Consider the following 16,317-nt stretch of genomic DNA (forward strand, 5'->3'; position numbering starts at 1 on the left):
ACTCTGTTGGAATTTTGTCTGGTGTTTTTTCTCATGATTAGACTGAGGTTGTCAGTTATTTGGGATAAAAACACAGAGGTAAAGTGCCATTTTCATGCCATGATATCATAGATACCTACCATTAACATCATTTATCACTATTGATGTTGGCCTTGATCCACTGGCTGAGGTAGTGCTAATTAGTCTTCTCCACTGTAAATTTACTTTTTTATCTCCCTTTTCAAATAGTACTCTTTGGAAGGAAATCACTCTGCTCCTTTTAAAAATGAATTGCTTAATTAAAGGGAGGCTTGAACTTGGAGTAAATCATATTGAGTTCCTTCCAAAAGGAAACCTACTTCTGAGGACAGACACAGTCTCTTTTTAGATTCAGTGTCTCTCTCTGTAGCAGGCAGAATAATTTTTTCACATCTCAGATTTTCAGGTTCCTAATATGAAGCACACACACAAAAGCTGAGTGACTGACATAGAGTTCCAAAGTAAGTCAGAAAGGAATTAACCCAAAATCAATTGCAAATCCTTCTGACTTTTCTCCTCAGCCCCGGATTCTGATGTTTTAGAAGTAAATTTAACCCAAAATGTGTTGGAAGGTGTTTTTTTTAATCCCCCAAGAGAGAAGATTCATTTTTAGCTAATGTTTAGAAAGGGAGATCTCATACTGAGAAAATCCAGGAATTTGGAGTACCTCCTTTAGGTGCAGGATCACGTGTTCTGTGATATTAGCAAGGTAAATTCCACCCTGCCAAACCACCTGCTACTTACCTCTCACTGCAGTTGCCTAACTTTCTGCCACTCCTATTCCCATGGACAGAAAACAACACGGAACTTCTGAGCAAGCCCCACCTCCACATTTGTTACATCCCTGCACGTTCCCTTTACAGTATTCTCATTTCATGACTCAAACATGGGTTCATGGGAACACATGTTGTTGTTTGTTTTTCATTGTTGATGTTGCTCTATTTATCCTTTCTTGTCCATTCAGGCCGGAACAAAGTCCTGCTCCTGAGTAATGTGTGTCATAAGTCCCAGGTCCTCCCTGTTCATTCTGGGAAAAGAGGTGAAACTTTATCTCCTTCCTCACTGGACACAAATCTAGTGAGAGAAAAAAATCATCATCTGTTGATAAAAAAAGGGCAGTGACATTCAGAAATAAAATATAGTCACTTACTCTCCAAACAATTGTAGGATAACTTCTTAGGGGACTTCCAAGCCCTTACTGTTTTCCACTGCCCCAGGGTCCCTGTTCATTTGCTGGATTCTCTGTAGGATTCAGTCTCTTCCTGTGGTTCCCAGGACTCTAATAATCCTTCTCCCTCTTCCTCCCCTGAACTTGGTAAAACTCTGCTTTGGGTCTTTTAACCATACTAAGATGTACATCACTAACAAGAACCTTAATTTTTGCCAGTTCCAGGTAACATTTGCATTAAATAGGCATCAGGATCCTCATTTGGTTAGAGGAGCATATGAACTGTGGGATTCAGGAAAGAGTCCTGAGTAGGGCAAGAAGAGTAGAGACAGGGGAAACAGGGTAGGGCTGAAGTCTTCCAGATATCCTACATACCTGGCTCCATTGTCCTTGCTCAAGTCTGAGTCGTCTAAGACCACAGAAAACCTTCACTGGGCTTTTCACTTCTTTCATCCAATGTTAATTCCCAAAACACAGGGTGTTCCCTGCCTGGTCCAGTCACTTCCATTCAGTTTGACAAACCAATTTAAATGTCAACAAATTTAATATCAATTTGGTGTTAGCCCCATAGACTTGGCCCTTTTCTTTAAACTGAGTGATTTGGTCTAGGGGATCTCAGTTCCATTAACATTCTAGATTTCATTTTAACATTCTAGATTTCACTTTAGCTGCCTAACACATGTGGCAAATATTGTCCATAATGTATATGGGTGGAATATACTCAACTGAATTAGAATCCTCAAGGGCGCCTGGGTGGCTCAGTTGGTTGAGCGTCCGACTTCGGCTCAGGTCACGACCTCACAGTTTGTGGGTTTGAGCCCCACATCAGGCTCTGTGCTGACCGCTTGCTCAGAGCCTGGAGCCTGCTTCAGATTCTGTGTCTCCTTCTCTCTCTGCCCCTCCCCCATTCACGCTTTGTCTCACTCTGTTTCTCAAAAATAAATAAATGTAAAAAAAAATTAAAAAAAAAAAAAGAATCCTCAAAGATGATGGTGACTATCTCTGTCACCATGGAATCTCCAGTTCCTAGTGCAATTTCCGGCATGTCAATAATTATTTTCAGTAAATAAAAGGGAGGGAGGGAGGGAGGGAGGGAGGGAGGGAAAGAGGAAAGGCTTTTTCCAGTTAGATTCTAACTTCCTATCTATATGCTTCTCCATGTACAAATCCTTTGAATTGATGCTACAGTTTCATTTTTACTAATCCTTACAGCAAACTTAAACACTAGGGATTATTATCTCCAGTTTACAACTGAGGACATTGAAGCCCCAAACAGTTAAGTACTGGGCCAAGGTCGCACAGCCAGTATGTGCAGGAGTCAGGACTTGAACCAACATCTATCTTTATTCCCAAATCCATACTCTGCATTATGCAAATGTAATAAAAGCATTTCCCAAACTATAAATAATCCAAATTGTTTTGTTATTATTATTAGAGAAACTCTGATAAATCAAATCCGTGAGGCACCTTAGAATGTAGTACCACACTGGTCCCCATGTTTTTAAAACAATGGCCCAGAGAAAGCCTTTCCTTACGTTTCACAATCCATTCCTCCAAGTAACACTGCTGCCCTTTGCTTCACCTCCCACCTCTTACAGGAAGCCTCAATTGCTTTGTGTTCCATAGGGGCTTCCAGCCCTCCCAATTCACCCAAGGGTATCATCACTCAGCTTCAGCTGTCAGTCACACCCATCTAGGCCCCTGCAGCCACATCACTATCTGCTTAAGCAATGCTACCCCTAAAAGTACAGCCTCCTTAAAGATCTAGGAAGGTTTTTAAAATCATCAAGTTTAGAGGACCAAAATTTTTTTAATGTATGTTTATTTTTGAAAGAGAGAGAGAGAGAGGGAGAGAGAGAGAGAGAGAGAGAGAGAGAGAGAATGCAAACGGGGGAGAGGTAGAGAGTGAGGGGGAGCGGCAGACAGAGAGAGGGGGACAGCAAATCCAAAGTGGGTTCTGTGCTGACAGCAGCCAGCCAGATGCAGGGCTCAAACTCACAAATTAAGGGAGTCATGACCCGAGCCAAGCCGAAGTCAGATGCTTAGCCAACTGAGCCACCCAGGAGCCCCGAGGGAAAAATTATTTTAAAGGTAACAAACTACTGCCTCCCTCTTTTCCATATATGGAAATCATCTTTCAAAAGCGCTTAACCAAAAACAAGGAGATTCACTGTGTGCTTGAGCAGAGTTACCATTTTAAGTTCTTTGTTTAGCTTTACTGGGATAGGGCATTAGGTCGTTAAGGAAGTGAGCAAACTAATTCCACCCTTCATTGTGAGAAATTAAGACTTCAAGATGTTTCCTCTTATCTAGTTCTGTTACCTATGGGTAATTCATTTCATTGCATTTCTGCCGTCTTATTTCCCCAAATTCAGCCTATTCTCCTAGCTTCCTTCTTAGCATCTTTCCATGTCCTTTCCCCCATGTGGTACTCATTCCTGGCCCCTCAGCCATTGTGTGTTTGTTGCATGGTCCAGCGTGCTGCCTGTAAGAGCATCTCCTGTCTGCAGGTCCATTTTGGGGAAAGATTCCTTCTGAAGCCATTACTATTCAGAAGAAATCACACAGTAGTACTCAAAATGCATTTGTTGATGAATGAGTGAATTCTTCTACCCACATTACTCATCTTAAAAAGTGGGTTTTTTAAATCTTGGATGCAGTCCCATAGGAAATTTAAAAATGGAATCAAAAGGAAGTAGACATATATTACTTAAGCAAATCTAGAACCTAAATATAGTGATATTCCAACAATAGATTGTAGCAGATGGTTTACCAATAATAACCCACTCTCTCTTCTCACCTTTTCTTTTTTTAAATGTTTTACACAATTTTATCCCATTTTATTCTGTAAAAATGCACACAGATTCTAGAATATACTATAATGCCATTTTTTTTCAACTGCATTAGTAATTTTTTAAAATTACAGTTGACATACTGAAGTACTTGGGTTGCTCAGTTGGTTCAGTATCCAACTCTCGATTTAAGCTCAGGTCATGATCTCACAGTCATGGGATCGAGCCCCGTGTCAGGCTCTGTGCTGACAGCACACAAGCTTGGGGTTCTCTTTCTCCTCTCCCCCTACCCTTCCCTTGCACACACTCAAACTCCCTCTCTCTCAAAATAAATAAACATTTTAAAAAATAACATATAGGTGACATACAATGTTGTATTCATTTCAGATGTACAACATGGTGATTCAGCACACTAACAGCACTTCACTACATAAGTGTAGTCACCATACAGTTATTGCAATTATTATTGACCATATTTCCTATGCTGTGCTTTTCATCCCCGTGACTAATTTATATAGTTATCTTTCTACCTAAGAAACAATAAACAATCTTTAAAATTGCTTTTCATCAATAAGGGGAAAAAATAATCCAAGTGGGGGGAGAAATCAATGCCTTTTAGAACTTTTAGAACTTCAGGAGACCGAAGTGACATATGACAATAAAGGCATTTTTTACATGTCAGAGATGGCTACCGAGAGGGTTAGAAAATTATACGGAGGACTGGAAAAACTAGCAAGACAAGAAAAACTTCTAAAATCTTAATTCTCTAAATTGTTAGCAATGTGTAATCAATGTCCTACCAGGTATCCACCTTTGGTGTAATGCATGTTGGTATGCTTTAGATCTATTGTTTGATTGACTGGTTGATTGATTTTTTACAGCTTAAAATAATAAACATTGACTGTCTCACAGTTTCTGTGGCTCTGGAATCTGAGCACATCTTAGCTGAGCAACTCTGGCTCAGGGTCTCTCACAAGACTGCAATCAAGGTGTCCGTCAGGGCTGCTCAAGCAAGAAATTTAATTTTAGAAAACAAAGCTATGGCTTGTGTGTATTTTTAAAAGCTAAAATGTAGAGAGAAAAAGTCAATGATATTTCTATAAATAATTTGTAAATGAGTAATTTATCTCATTTATAAAAGTGAAAAGAGTATTAAGAATATTTTAACCAGATTTTTAGTACAAGGTTGATCCTGAATGAGTAACGCCCATGGGAGAACAGAGACAGGTTTTCTGAAATCACTGGGCTTGAAATTCACTTCAACTTGGCTTTAGAATGCAGGGAAGGCCATGTGTCCATATGAAATTAACTCCTCATTCTCTCAAACCTACCACAGCATTCCCCTGTTAACCCTTACAGACCCCTTCACTCATAGGATAAAGACAAAATATTTAGCTTATCCACCTAGGCCCTGCAGTGGTTGCCTAACTCTGGCCATTCCCTTCTCTTCAGTTTTCTCCTACTCCCACCCTCCATCCCCAGATCTCTATGGCTCCATTCCCTGCCTCCCACAAACATCCATCAACCCTCTTCCCACCTTTAACTTTGGCACAAACACAACTTGATCCCTATCTTGGCCATTCTCCCACCTGACTACCCATTTTATCTGTATGACTTATAGTCATCCCTTGAATCTCATCTCAAATATCTCTTCCTCCAAGACATGCTGAGACTGGATCAGGTTTCCCACAGCCCCTTATACACTGCTCTTTTCCTTTAGGGCATAATGTAGTTGGAAATTACATATTTGTGTATATTATTTGATTGCTACCTGTCTCCTCAACCGGACCAAGTTTCCTAAGGGATCTATGCCATAGGTCTATGCCTATGTCTGAGTCATTGTTCTCCCACCTTCTCCCAGTACAACCTGGAACATGATACCTGATGAAGGTATTCTCACACTCCCCAACAGTTACCTGGTGCCACCCTGAATCCTATCTAGGTAATGAAGAGGAAGCAAGTATGGGTAGTCATGAATAGAGTTTTAAATATAATATATACAGTTGTCTAGTGGGACAGCCTAACAGCTCAAATGGTGATACCTCCTCATTTTCTCCATTTCAGCCTATCAGTGAAAAATGTTGGTTGTTTGGATAATATCACTCACTGAAATTACCACTTCTTCGGTCATTCATTTCCTCCAAGACCTAATTCTATTGGCCTTTCCTCTTTCTCTGCAACCAAAGCTAGGAATGAAAAATAATGTTGGAAGTCAGCTGTTACCAAGGTCCACCTACCAGGACAAGGCATTTAAATCCAATTACTTAGTTTCTACTTTGGCTTTTAGGAAAGATGGGAGGCTGACTTTTCATAAGAAAGTGCAATGACTTCAGTTTGTATCATCCATTTATTTGGATTACCCTGGCCATTATTACAGATAATCGCAACCTGGTAACACAAAGACTTTTCATTTTCAGGGTGTTTTGTTTTTTTTTTTTTTTTTTTTTTTTTTTGTAGAAATCACACTTATCAGAAAGAGTTACTTATTATCAAAGCCAAACTGTTGAAAGTCAATAATAGCTAACTATATCCTACTTAGGTTGAGTGATCTGTAACTATTATTTTTCTTTAAGTTGGTTGCTTGTCATTCATTTACTCACTCATTCAGCACATATTTACTTATGACCATAGCCTGAGGAGTCCACAGTCCTATGGAGCAAATACATCATACTTTCACGAAAAAGAATCAAAGAAAAGAGACATTTTCAGGTCAGAAAATAGAAATGATCTTTAAAAAAATTAACTGTGATTTGAATAGGAAGCGTTCTCAAAGTGGAATTAGATGATGTGGCACCGTTATATTCTTAGGAGTAAGCAGAAGAGGCACAAAGGTCAGCTTGTATTACCATAGACACCTATCATGTCTATGAAACTTTATAGAATCTTCCCAAGAATCTTTTTTAGAAATGATAGATGCCCTTCTTTCTAGGAGGTTTTAGTTGCATATAGTTGTAAGTGTGATCCATCTAATCACAGTGAGACCAAGAAAACATTTTTATGTGGTTTCATAAGTTCTCTACCCAAAAGTCAAATGACCATCCAACTTTGGGCTTCCCGTTTGTTTTAGAGATCCCCAAGACCACCCACCTGTTCAATGACCTACCAGAAAGACTCACAGAAGTCAATATATATTTATACTCACAGATAAGGATTATTACAGTGAACAGATGTATAACAGTATCAGCAAGGAATAAAGATACAGGTAGTATCCCAAAAAAATTCATTTAGAGGCTTCTGATGCTCTCTCTCTCCCATGAGTGGACAGACCAAGTGCTCTTCTTTCTCCACTAGCAAAAAGTGCAGTGATACACATGCAATATTTCTGCCCAGAGGAGCCCATCAGAGACACAGCACTGAAGTCTTCACTGGGGCTTGTTCCATGGACATCTTTGCCTGACAATTACCAAAACTCCAGACTTCCAGAATAAAGTAGGTGTTCACCATGAATTATGTCATTTGCACAGTTTAGGCGTAGTGAATCATCCTTATCCATTAGGGAATGGAGAGAACATTCCAAAAGCCAAGTTCCCAGATGCCAGCCCAGGGCCAAACTTGCAAGCAGATCCTTCTAAAGATAGCAGCCTCAGGCTTGCTATATTAACTCTTTTCTGCGCACCATTCTTTAAATATTCTTCCAGAATACATATTGTAGGAAATAGAAAGTTCACACTTCTCACTCTTTGTACACATGGCTAAAGAAAATGTGGTTAGCCTCAATTTTTAGATATTTTCACTAGACTATTACTAGCAATTATCATTTTTAGATAAATATTATCATTGCTAATATTGTTGCCATTAATCCTAGTACTAATTATTATTCAAAATGGCAATATTATGAATTCCTACGATTAACATATTGGGTATTATTTCTATATAATACTCACATTAATCCATTCAGTGATCATTAACATGTTTTTAAAGGTGCTAACGTGCGGAGACCATGAAAACCTAAGGAGCTTCTGTGTTTGGTTCCTTATTTTATTTCTCTTCTCATCTGTTAACAGGACAGACTTTCTGCAGCTTGAAAGGAGCCGACCATGGATTTCAGACGTGTGAAGGACTATTTCTCCTGGCTCTACTATCAGTACCAAATCATTAGCTGCTGTGCTGTCTTGGAACCCTGGGAGCGATCCATGTTCAATACGATCTTACTAACCATTTTTGCTATGGTGGTATACACCGCCTATGTTTTTATCCCAATCCACATTCGTCTGGCTTGGGAATTTTTCTCCAAAATGTGTGGCTATCACAGTACAATTTCTAATTGATCTTAGTTGCATTCTGTGAATCGGCATTGCCTCTGTAAATGTTGCTTACAACTTACCAACTTACATGAATACTGTGTCTTCTTCCACTCTCTGATCTGAAAAGCTCCCTTCTCTATGCACTCTTGTATCTTGCCTGAAATGTGAGATAGGTGTCTCTTTAGGTTCTTTTGTACATTCTGCATTGTGCATCGGACCATGGATAACACAAAGACCTTACCTCACATACCAGCCGTAGTCTCTCAACTTAAATCTACAACTTCAGATTTTTTTTTTTAATCAGAAATTTCATATAAAATTTTTCTGGGAAGTTGGCTCGTAAGAGACCTACCAGAATCATATTTAAAATGGTCCCTTGATACTTGTTCTGTACTAAAGGGTCTATTTTTAAAAATCTGTTCATAAGCTCCTGTCAAAAGTATCCTATCCTTGTTTACAACATATGAAAAGATATGAATAAATTATATGGGCCCCCTAAAGTCTTATTTTCTAGTAAACTGCTGATACCTAAAATTCTTTTACTTCAAGTGCAAAAGAATAGGCTGGAGGCAATTATCTCTTTTCAGACACGGTTCATGAATTATTTCAAATGCCTTCTAAAAGTCTGGATTTATAACAGGTTAAAATCAACAATGTTGATTTTAGATAACCCAGTAAGTATTATGATACAAAAATGTTAAGTGTAAGGAACAAAACATAATCAAAGTAAATTTAGATATTGTGACTTGCGATGCTGCCTGGCCTTGCGTGATGCTGGGGAGCCAGGGGGAGAAGGGGGAGGGAAAAGAAACTGCTTTCTTTCTGTGATTTCACTCAGTGGAGGGTTGGGGGGAAGCATGTATTGGGCTACAGGAAGAAACGCTAATAAATAGACTGGAAGTAATATTCTACCAGCAGGAACTCGACAGCTCCAGTTAAATGCTTTGATATAGTGACTCCTTTGCAGAGCAAAAACAAGATTTATTCAATTTCCTTCAAAGTGTTTATCTCAAAAACAAATACAAGTTTTTAAGTATACTGCTGAATCAGATGTGAATGCCAAAGACCAAACCTTATAGTTTGTCTTTCCTTCCAATAACTAGTAAGGTTAGTAATTCTGGAGGGTAAAAATGGAAATAGTTTTTGGACAATATTTGCACCTATGTTTGTATTATGGGGGGGAAAAAAAGCAAACATTCCCAGGAAGCCCAGAGAGAAAGATGTTTGGCATGCCAAATTAACATGCATGTTTGTTAAAAAACAAAAACGTGTTTTGAAGATAAACCAGATCTGAACATGTACTGTTGATTTTTGCAAAATAAAATTAGGTTTAATTTTGTAAATAAAATATTCACCTCCAGATTTGCTTTTTCCTCATATTACACTAAATATCCAGGTGCTTCTGTCCTCATTTGTCCCCAGACTTCCTGTTTCTTACTAATCCATTGTGGCAACTGATCTTAAAACAATAGGATAAAACTAACATCTATCAAGGGCCTTCTCCATAGTGAACACATTTTACATGTTGAAGTAGGTATTAAGGTCTCCCAGTTACAGGTAAGGAAAGTAGAACTTGGCAAAGATGAGATTCATGTTTAAGATCCTTTATCTACTAGTGGCAAAGCAAGAAAGCAAATCCAGGACCACACAGGGCCCTGAAATATTTGCCACATGCAAGCCCATGGGAGGATAATGTGAGCAAATGAAAGTTGATGGGATAGGGTCACCAACATGTCAGAAAGCAAAACCACATCAATTTAAAGGGGCAAGGGTATGAGGAGACAGCTGAGGTCAGAGGAACAACAGGCCCAAGTCCCAGCTTCCACCTTTGCTGTTACCCAAGTGCTGTGTTCACCCATATCTATGCTGTCCAGGCCCATCTGCCTATTTTGAAAGATTGCTTTCACTTTTAAATATTTAACAGAGGATTCTCAGTTAAGCATGAACTTGGACACATTCCCAGTTCACAATGATTTAACACCCTTATATACATGGACCCCTACTAAGTACTCTTGGAATTCAATTACAAAGATACTGCATTGACCTTCTTAAAATCCTCCTTCTAAAAATAAGAGTTAAAATAAATGTGAATAGACACAGCAAAACTTAATAAAAAATATTGCAAAGCACTGCCCCAGGATGTCACTTTGAAGGTAAGCATTTCCTCTGAGCAATCAAAATGATAAACACAGAGTCCAACAAATACAATCAAACAGTTTGGATAAAAACCTATCTGCATGCAGAAGGCAAGAAAGCCCTACCTGCCGTGTCTGCTTTGTCAATTTTCTAGACTAGGCAGAGATGCTCTTTACCATGACTACAGTTCACCTAGTTTACAAACACTGTTTATATGCTTTTTCTTTATTTCTTTTATATGTATATTTCAATGGTGGTCACAGAACTGTAAAAAAAAAAAAAAAAAAAAAAAAATAGCCAAAAGCTTTATGGTTAAAATGGGCTTATGTTTGTCACTCACTAAACTTGGAATCATAAAATGTTCCTGCACTGATATTGGCCAAGTTGACAATTGCTTTTACCTACTTGAGCAACAAAAAAAAATATGAAATGCTAAGAAATCAGGCAGTTTTAACAGCAAGATAATACTGGTCAGTCTTTGTTAATAAGTTGTGTGTACAAAAAAAAAAATCTCTAGTTCACATTTTCTACTTTTTTCTTCTTCCATCATTACCATATTTAGATTATCTCACTAGTAGAGCATGTGTCCCCTGGAAGGCAGGAAATTTATTCTTTCTGAATGCCCAGTATCTAGCCCAGTGTGTAATACAGAGCTTAGCAGATACACCTCCTAGAGAACATTACATAGTTTCCCATATCCTGTATCCACATAGAAACAAGGAAACTCAGTATTTGTATTGGGCCAACCTCAGAATGGAAAATTTCCATCTATCAACCAAAAGAGTAACACTCATTCGTTTATTTCTTCATTCAACAAGTGTATTAAAAGCCAACCATGTACTGATAGAGGAATGGCAAGATGGATAGATATTCTATGAAGAAAGCATCGTAGAAACTAGGTGGTAGGTATTCACATGTTTGTTGTAAAATTCTCTCAACTTTACTGCACGTTTGAAAGTTTTTATTGAGAAAACATTGGAGGACAAGTCTACCATGTGCTAGTTGTTGAGCTTGCCACTAGGAAACAAAGATAAATGAGACAGAAACAGTAACATTCCCCAACTCATGAATCATACAATCTGGTAGGCAAGATGACACAAAGAAAAAAAATAAGCAAACAAAATATTTATGAGTTGTGGTAAGGTCTTATGAAAGGAACAGCAGAGTGCTAGAGAGGAAGAAAACAGAGGGTCGAGGCAGGTAGAGCAATTAGGGGATCCAGTGAGACTTAAATCCAAACTTCTCTTACTGTAGGAGGTTAAGCAGGGGGACGATGTGGGAAAGAGGTGATCTTACCTTGTAAGATGGGGACACCTGGCTGCTGTGTGAGGGAAGATGGGATGGGCAGGGGTCAGAGCCGGGATACCCCATGCAGGAGAGAGCTGGACTAAGGTGGAAGCATCAGAAGCAGAGAGACAGATGGTCTGATTTCACATGTATTTTGTAGCTAAAAAGCCAACACGCCTTGATTATAGGTTGGATCAAAGGAGTAATTCCATGAAATACTCACGACCTTTTTCTTCCTTTTTTTAGAAATTTTTTAAATGTTTAATTTTATTTTTTGAGAGACAGAGACAGAACATGAGCAGGGGAGGGGCAGAGATACAGAGACACAGAATCCGAAGCAGTCTCCAGGATCTGAGCTGTCAGCACAGAGCCCCTTACAGGGCTTGAACCCACAAATGTGAGATCATGACCTGAGCCAAAGTTGGATGCTCAACCAACCTGAGCCACCCGGGTGCCCCTCAAGACCTTTTTCTTTAAACATCTAACCTACCCAAAAGAAACTTCCTTCTCATTTTGGTAATTTCCGGAAATGATAAACTGTCCTAAGAGAGACAGAAAGAAACCAAGTTCATGTATTTTTACTATTTTTTCCAGCTTTTAAAGTTTCACTATATCCAATCAAGAATCCTTATCCTTTTTATTTTTAAGTTTATTTTGAGACAGAGAGAGAGACCATGAACGGGGGAGAGGGGCAGAGAGAGGCACAGAGAATCTCAAGCAGGCTCCACGCTGTTGGCATGGAGCCCAACACGGGGCTCAATCACACAAGCCATGAGATCATGACGTCCGCCAAAGCCAAGAGTCAGATGCTTAACCCACTGAGCGACCCAGGCACACCAAGAGTCTATACTTCTGATTGGAAGAAAGGACTCCTATTTTCCACCATGAAACAGAATGTTATTCTCTAGGTACTTTGCATCATCAGACTAAAACCAAAAAATCAGTAGCATGGTTCTTCCAAGGGATTAAATTATCCCAACACTAATTCTAGAGCTTGAAAAGGCTTTGAAAGAAAACTTCAGGGCTTGGGGTCTCTTTGATTCATTCCTGAATTATTATGCTGACAACAGTGAAAGTAATAGTACTGAGAAGATTTAATGGCGGTCTTATCATACTGGGCTGACCAATTTTTAATTTTAGCTATTTGGTTGGAAATTATAAAGAAATAGGGTACAGAAGGATTTCCAAAATAAAATGACAGTTGCCTTTACTATTATGGCAAAGCCTATTTCAGTAGCTTTTTTGTGAACAAAATGATGATGTATTCCATTAACAATATTCACACCTCTCATCATTTCCAGATGGAATTCAAAATTCAAATTGCTGCTTTTAATATTGTACTTTTGTTCCTAAAAGAGGCAGCATTTAACCCAGATGTCTGATTATGGGGGAGGGGAGATTGCAAAATAGAGGAGAGCACCCCAGGTTCCACCCTCCCAGCCTCCACCTGCCAAAGCCACACCCACACCGAGCAGCCAGTAAAGTCCCTGGATGGCACCGACCTGATCAAAACGGACAAAGAGGAAGGAGAGACAGAGAGAGAGATTGGGGGGAGGGAAGGGGAGGGAAGAAGGTTTATCCTTTTGTTCTTTAAGTTTATACTGGGGAAGTCTCACTTCCAAGCAAAGTGCAATCCTTCTCTGTCCTCATTCCTCAAAGAACTTCCCTGATCTCATATTTTTTCCTAACATGAGCAATATCCAAATGTTTTACATCTTATTCATATTAATATTTGTTTCTTTTGTCACAATAATTCTCCTTTTCCCTCAGTTAAAATAAGTCTTCTGAATAATCAGGCAATCGATCCTCTCTCCATCCTCCAGTGGGTCTTATGTCTTCCCTCCTCTATCGCCTGGCTTCTAAGTTTCACTCTGCCTCACCCTATCCCAGGCCTATTGTGTCACTATTTTTCAAAGTTCAATAACCTCCTTAGAAAATTAGAGAATGGACTTGGGTCTCTCCAGGGATTCTTCAAATTAAAGTCTACAGTCCATGAAATTCTAGTGACTCTCAATATTTCAGCTTCTTGAAGCTTCCCCTGGTTATTTTCTAAATTTTTTAAATATTTATTTTTTGAGAGAGACAGAGACAGAATACAAGCAGGGGAGGGGCATAGAAAGGGAGAGACACAGAATCGAAAGCAGGCTCCATGCCCCAAGTTGTCAACACAGAGCCCAATGTGGGGCTTGAACCCACAAACTGTGAGATCACGGCCTGAGCCAAAGTCAGACACTTAACTGACTGAGCCGCCCAGGCACCCCATCCCCTGGTTGTTGATAGGAAATTCAGAATTCCTCTGAAATTCGATGGTCTCTGTAACCTTAGCACTGACCATCATTGTTGTGGGAGAAAGGTAATATAATCCATACATAAAAACAAACAAGCAAACAAACACACAAAATCCCAAAGAGTAATCGGTCAGTCCTTTACCTTAGATTCAATTGAGAAAATCTAGTTCATTGAATGGATGGTGGGTTTATAGGAGAGGCCTTCCTGGGGGATTCAGCTTGCACCTTGCATTTCAGTAGCCACCCCTACTGCACAGACCTTCCCCATCACCTCCCAGACCTTCTCAAGGTCCTCCTGCCTACACCTACTTGGAGCCCCAGGAAGGTTTACTGTCATTCTCAGCAACCTCCGTTTTCACCACCGGATGAACACAACGGACTGGGGATAGGCAGGGCAGCTCTGAGGAGAATCCAAAAAGAGAGAAGTGGTTCGTGTCTATTGGTCTAGCCAATAGACAAAGTGTCCAAAAAATCAGCTGTCAATGTAACCTCTGGTAGCTTATCTTGTGCACCTTATTATGCAAAGGCACTACCAAACTCCTAGCCCTGAATTGTATTTCTTCGAGCCAGAGAAAGTAAATGGCTCCAAAGGAGAGGGGGAAAAGGAAAGTCCATTACTCACATATGCATATTCCATGCCTCTCCTATGTCAGTTCCCACAGAGGTATGTGGGTGTTGCTTCTGGAGAGCACAGACCACGTGTTTTGCGTGTGTGTTTGGTCTTGTTGTTGTGGTTTTCCTCATGTAATTTTGTAAAAGCTCATTGAATGAACTGATGAATAAATTAAGTCCTTTTTACAATTCCAGGTTGAAAGGCATAGAGTAATATTCCAGATATGATTTGTCATTAGAGTTTGTATTGAGTGATTCACATATAAGGAGAGTTTCTTTTTTAAAAAAATTTTTTTTGAGAGAGAGAACATGCATGTGCACTTGAGCAGGAGAGAAGGGCAGAGGGAGAGAAAGAAAGAATCCCAGACAGGCTCCATCCCAGGCTGGATCCCATGACTCCAGCTAGATCCCATGACCTGGGGGATCATGTCCCCAGCAGAAATCAAGAGTCGGATGCTCAACCGACTGAACCACCCCAGGTGCCCCTATAAGGGAGAGTTTTAAACTCTGAATAAGGAGGTGAAGGTTTTGAGAAATTACTGACCCTTCCTTATATTCTCCTACCTGTTGCTCATCTTCTGCTCCTACATTTCCTTTCGTGGCAATCCCCGCATGCGCATTGCTAAAAGATAGAGGGTTTTTAAAGGTTAATTGATGAATTTCCTCTTCAAGTACTACACCATTGGTTCTCATCTGTGGCTATACATTAGAATCATTTGGGAGCTCTAAAAACCACGGTGTCTGGCCCCACCCCCCAAATTAAATCAAAATCCCTGGAAGGAGCCCCAGCCTGGTAGTTTAAAAAGCTCCCCAGGTGATTCTCATATTCAGCCCAGACTAAGGACCACTTTACCAGGTCATCATGAAGTGCTAATTAAGTCACTAAAATCCAATTTAGAGCCGGAATCTCCATTACTCTCTCCCACTTGCCGGGTTCCTGAATATGTCTGTGATACGGTCAAGGCTCCACTGTTTCTCTAGATACGGCTTGAATCGCAACAAATACTACTTCCCTGCAGTTTTTCTGTAAAAGTACTTAACACTCCCTTTAGAGCTGGAAGTGCGAAATAGTTAAGAACATCACACTCCCCACCGGGTTTGGTTCCACATAATGATGTCTTCAATCATTTCATCATGCATAATTTAGAAGCAGTAAAAGATCACAATTTATGCTTAGAGGCTTGAAGCTCTAAGTACACTCAATCTGCCACTGATGGGCTTGGTGGAGCTTTTTCATTTGCAACCTGAGTACAAGATCATGTCACAAGAATTTGGTTAAGCCAGATAGATAGTGCCATCAACACTGCAGCAGAGGGTGGAGCAAGGCTTAGACATTTCACCAGAACATTGGAAGGCATCAAGGCATCATGTGGATGAATGATGGTACCTTGGCTTCCTTTTGTTTTCAATTACTTGTAGTTACCCGTCTTTCATGTAATATACACATAATATAAGATGTTGTTAAACATCAAAAACAAACAGAGACCAGCCTTGAAAATTCTCTGAGCAGACAAAACCAGTTGAGTAATATAAGCAAAGCTTAATTTAGCTTTTTTTTGGCAAGACTAACTTGACCAGGTCATTTCTTGCTTATGTCTGTCGAAATCATAAACAAGTTTCCCAAAGTTGATATGAGGTAACCACTAACCAATTCCTTATCATTTAAGAAAATTATAATATTATAAACCAATCACTGTGAAGAATAGTCACTGCCTTTCTACGATATAAATTGCTTTATAACGATACACGTCTGAGTCTCATTCCATATTTTG

The 16,317-nt window shown here is 39.6% G+C and overlaps 1 protein-coding gene across 1 annotated transcript in view; it reads left to right on the forward strand.

The window, feature by feature from the left end:
- Positions 1 to 9,584, forward strand: part of SPTSSB (serine palmitoyltransferase small subunit B) — a 29,631-nt gene extending 20,047 nt beyond the window's left edge. Inside the window, exon 3 of the mRNA XM_019440488.2 lies at positions 7,983 to 9,584. Within this exon, the coding sequence (XP_019296033.1) occupies positions 8,016 to 8,246 (231 nt within the window). The 5' untranslated portion in view covers positions 7,983 to 8,015 and the 3' untranslated portion in view covers positions 8,247 to 9,584. The remainder of the gene's footprint in view (positions 1 to 7,982) is intronic.
- Positions 9,585 to 16,317: the final 6,733 nt, after the last annotated feature.

This window comes from Panthera pardus, unplaced genomic scaffold (genome assembly GCF_024362965.1).
Source record: "Panthera pardus isolate Hobbes unplaced genomic scaffold, ASM2436296v1 HiC_scaffold_16, whole genome shotgun sequence".
In the NCBI taxonomy this organism is placed as follows: Eukaryota; Metazoa; Chordata; class Mammalia; order Carnivora; family Felidae; genus Panthera; species Panthera pardus.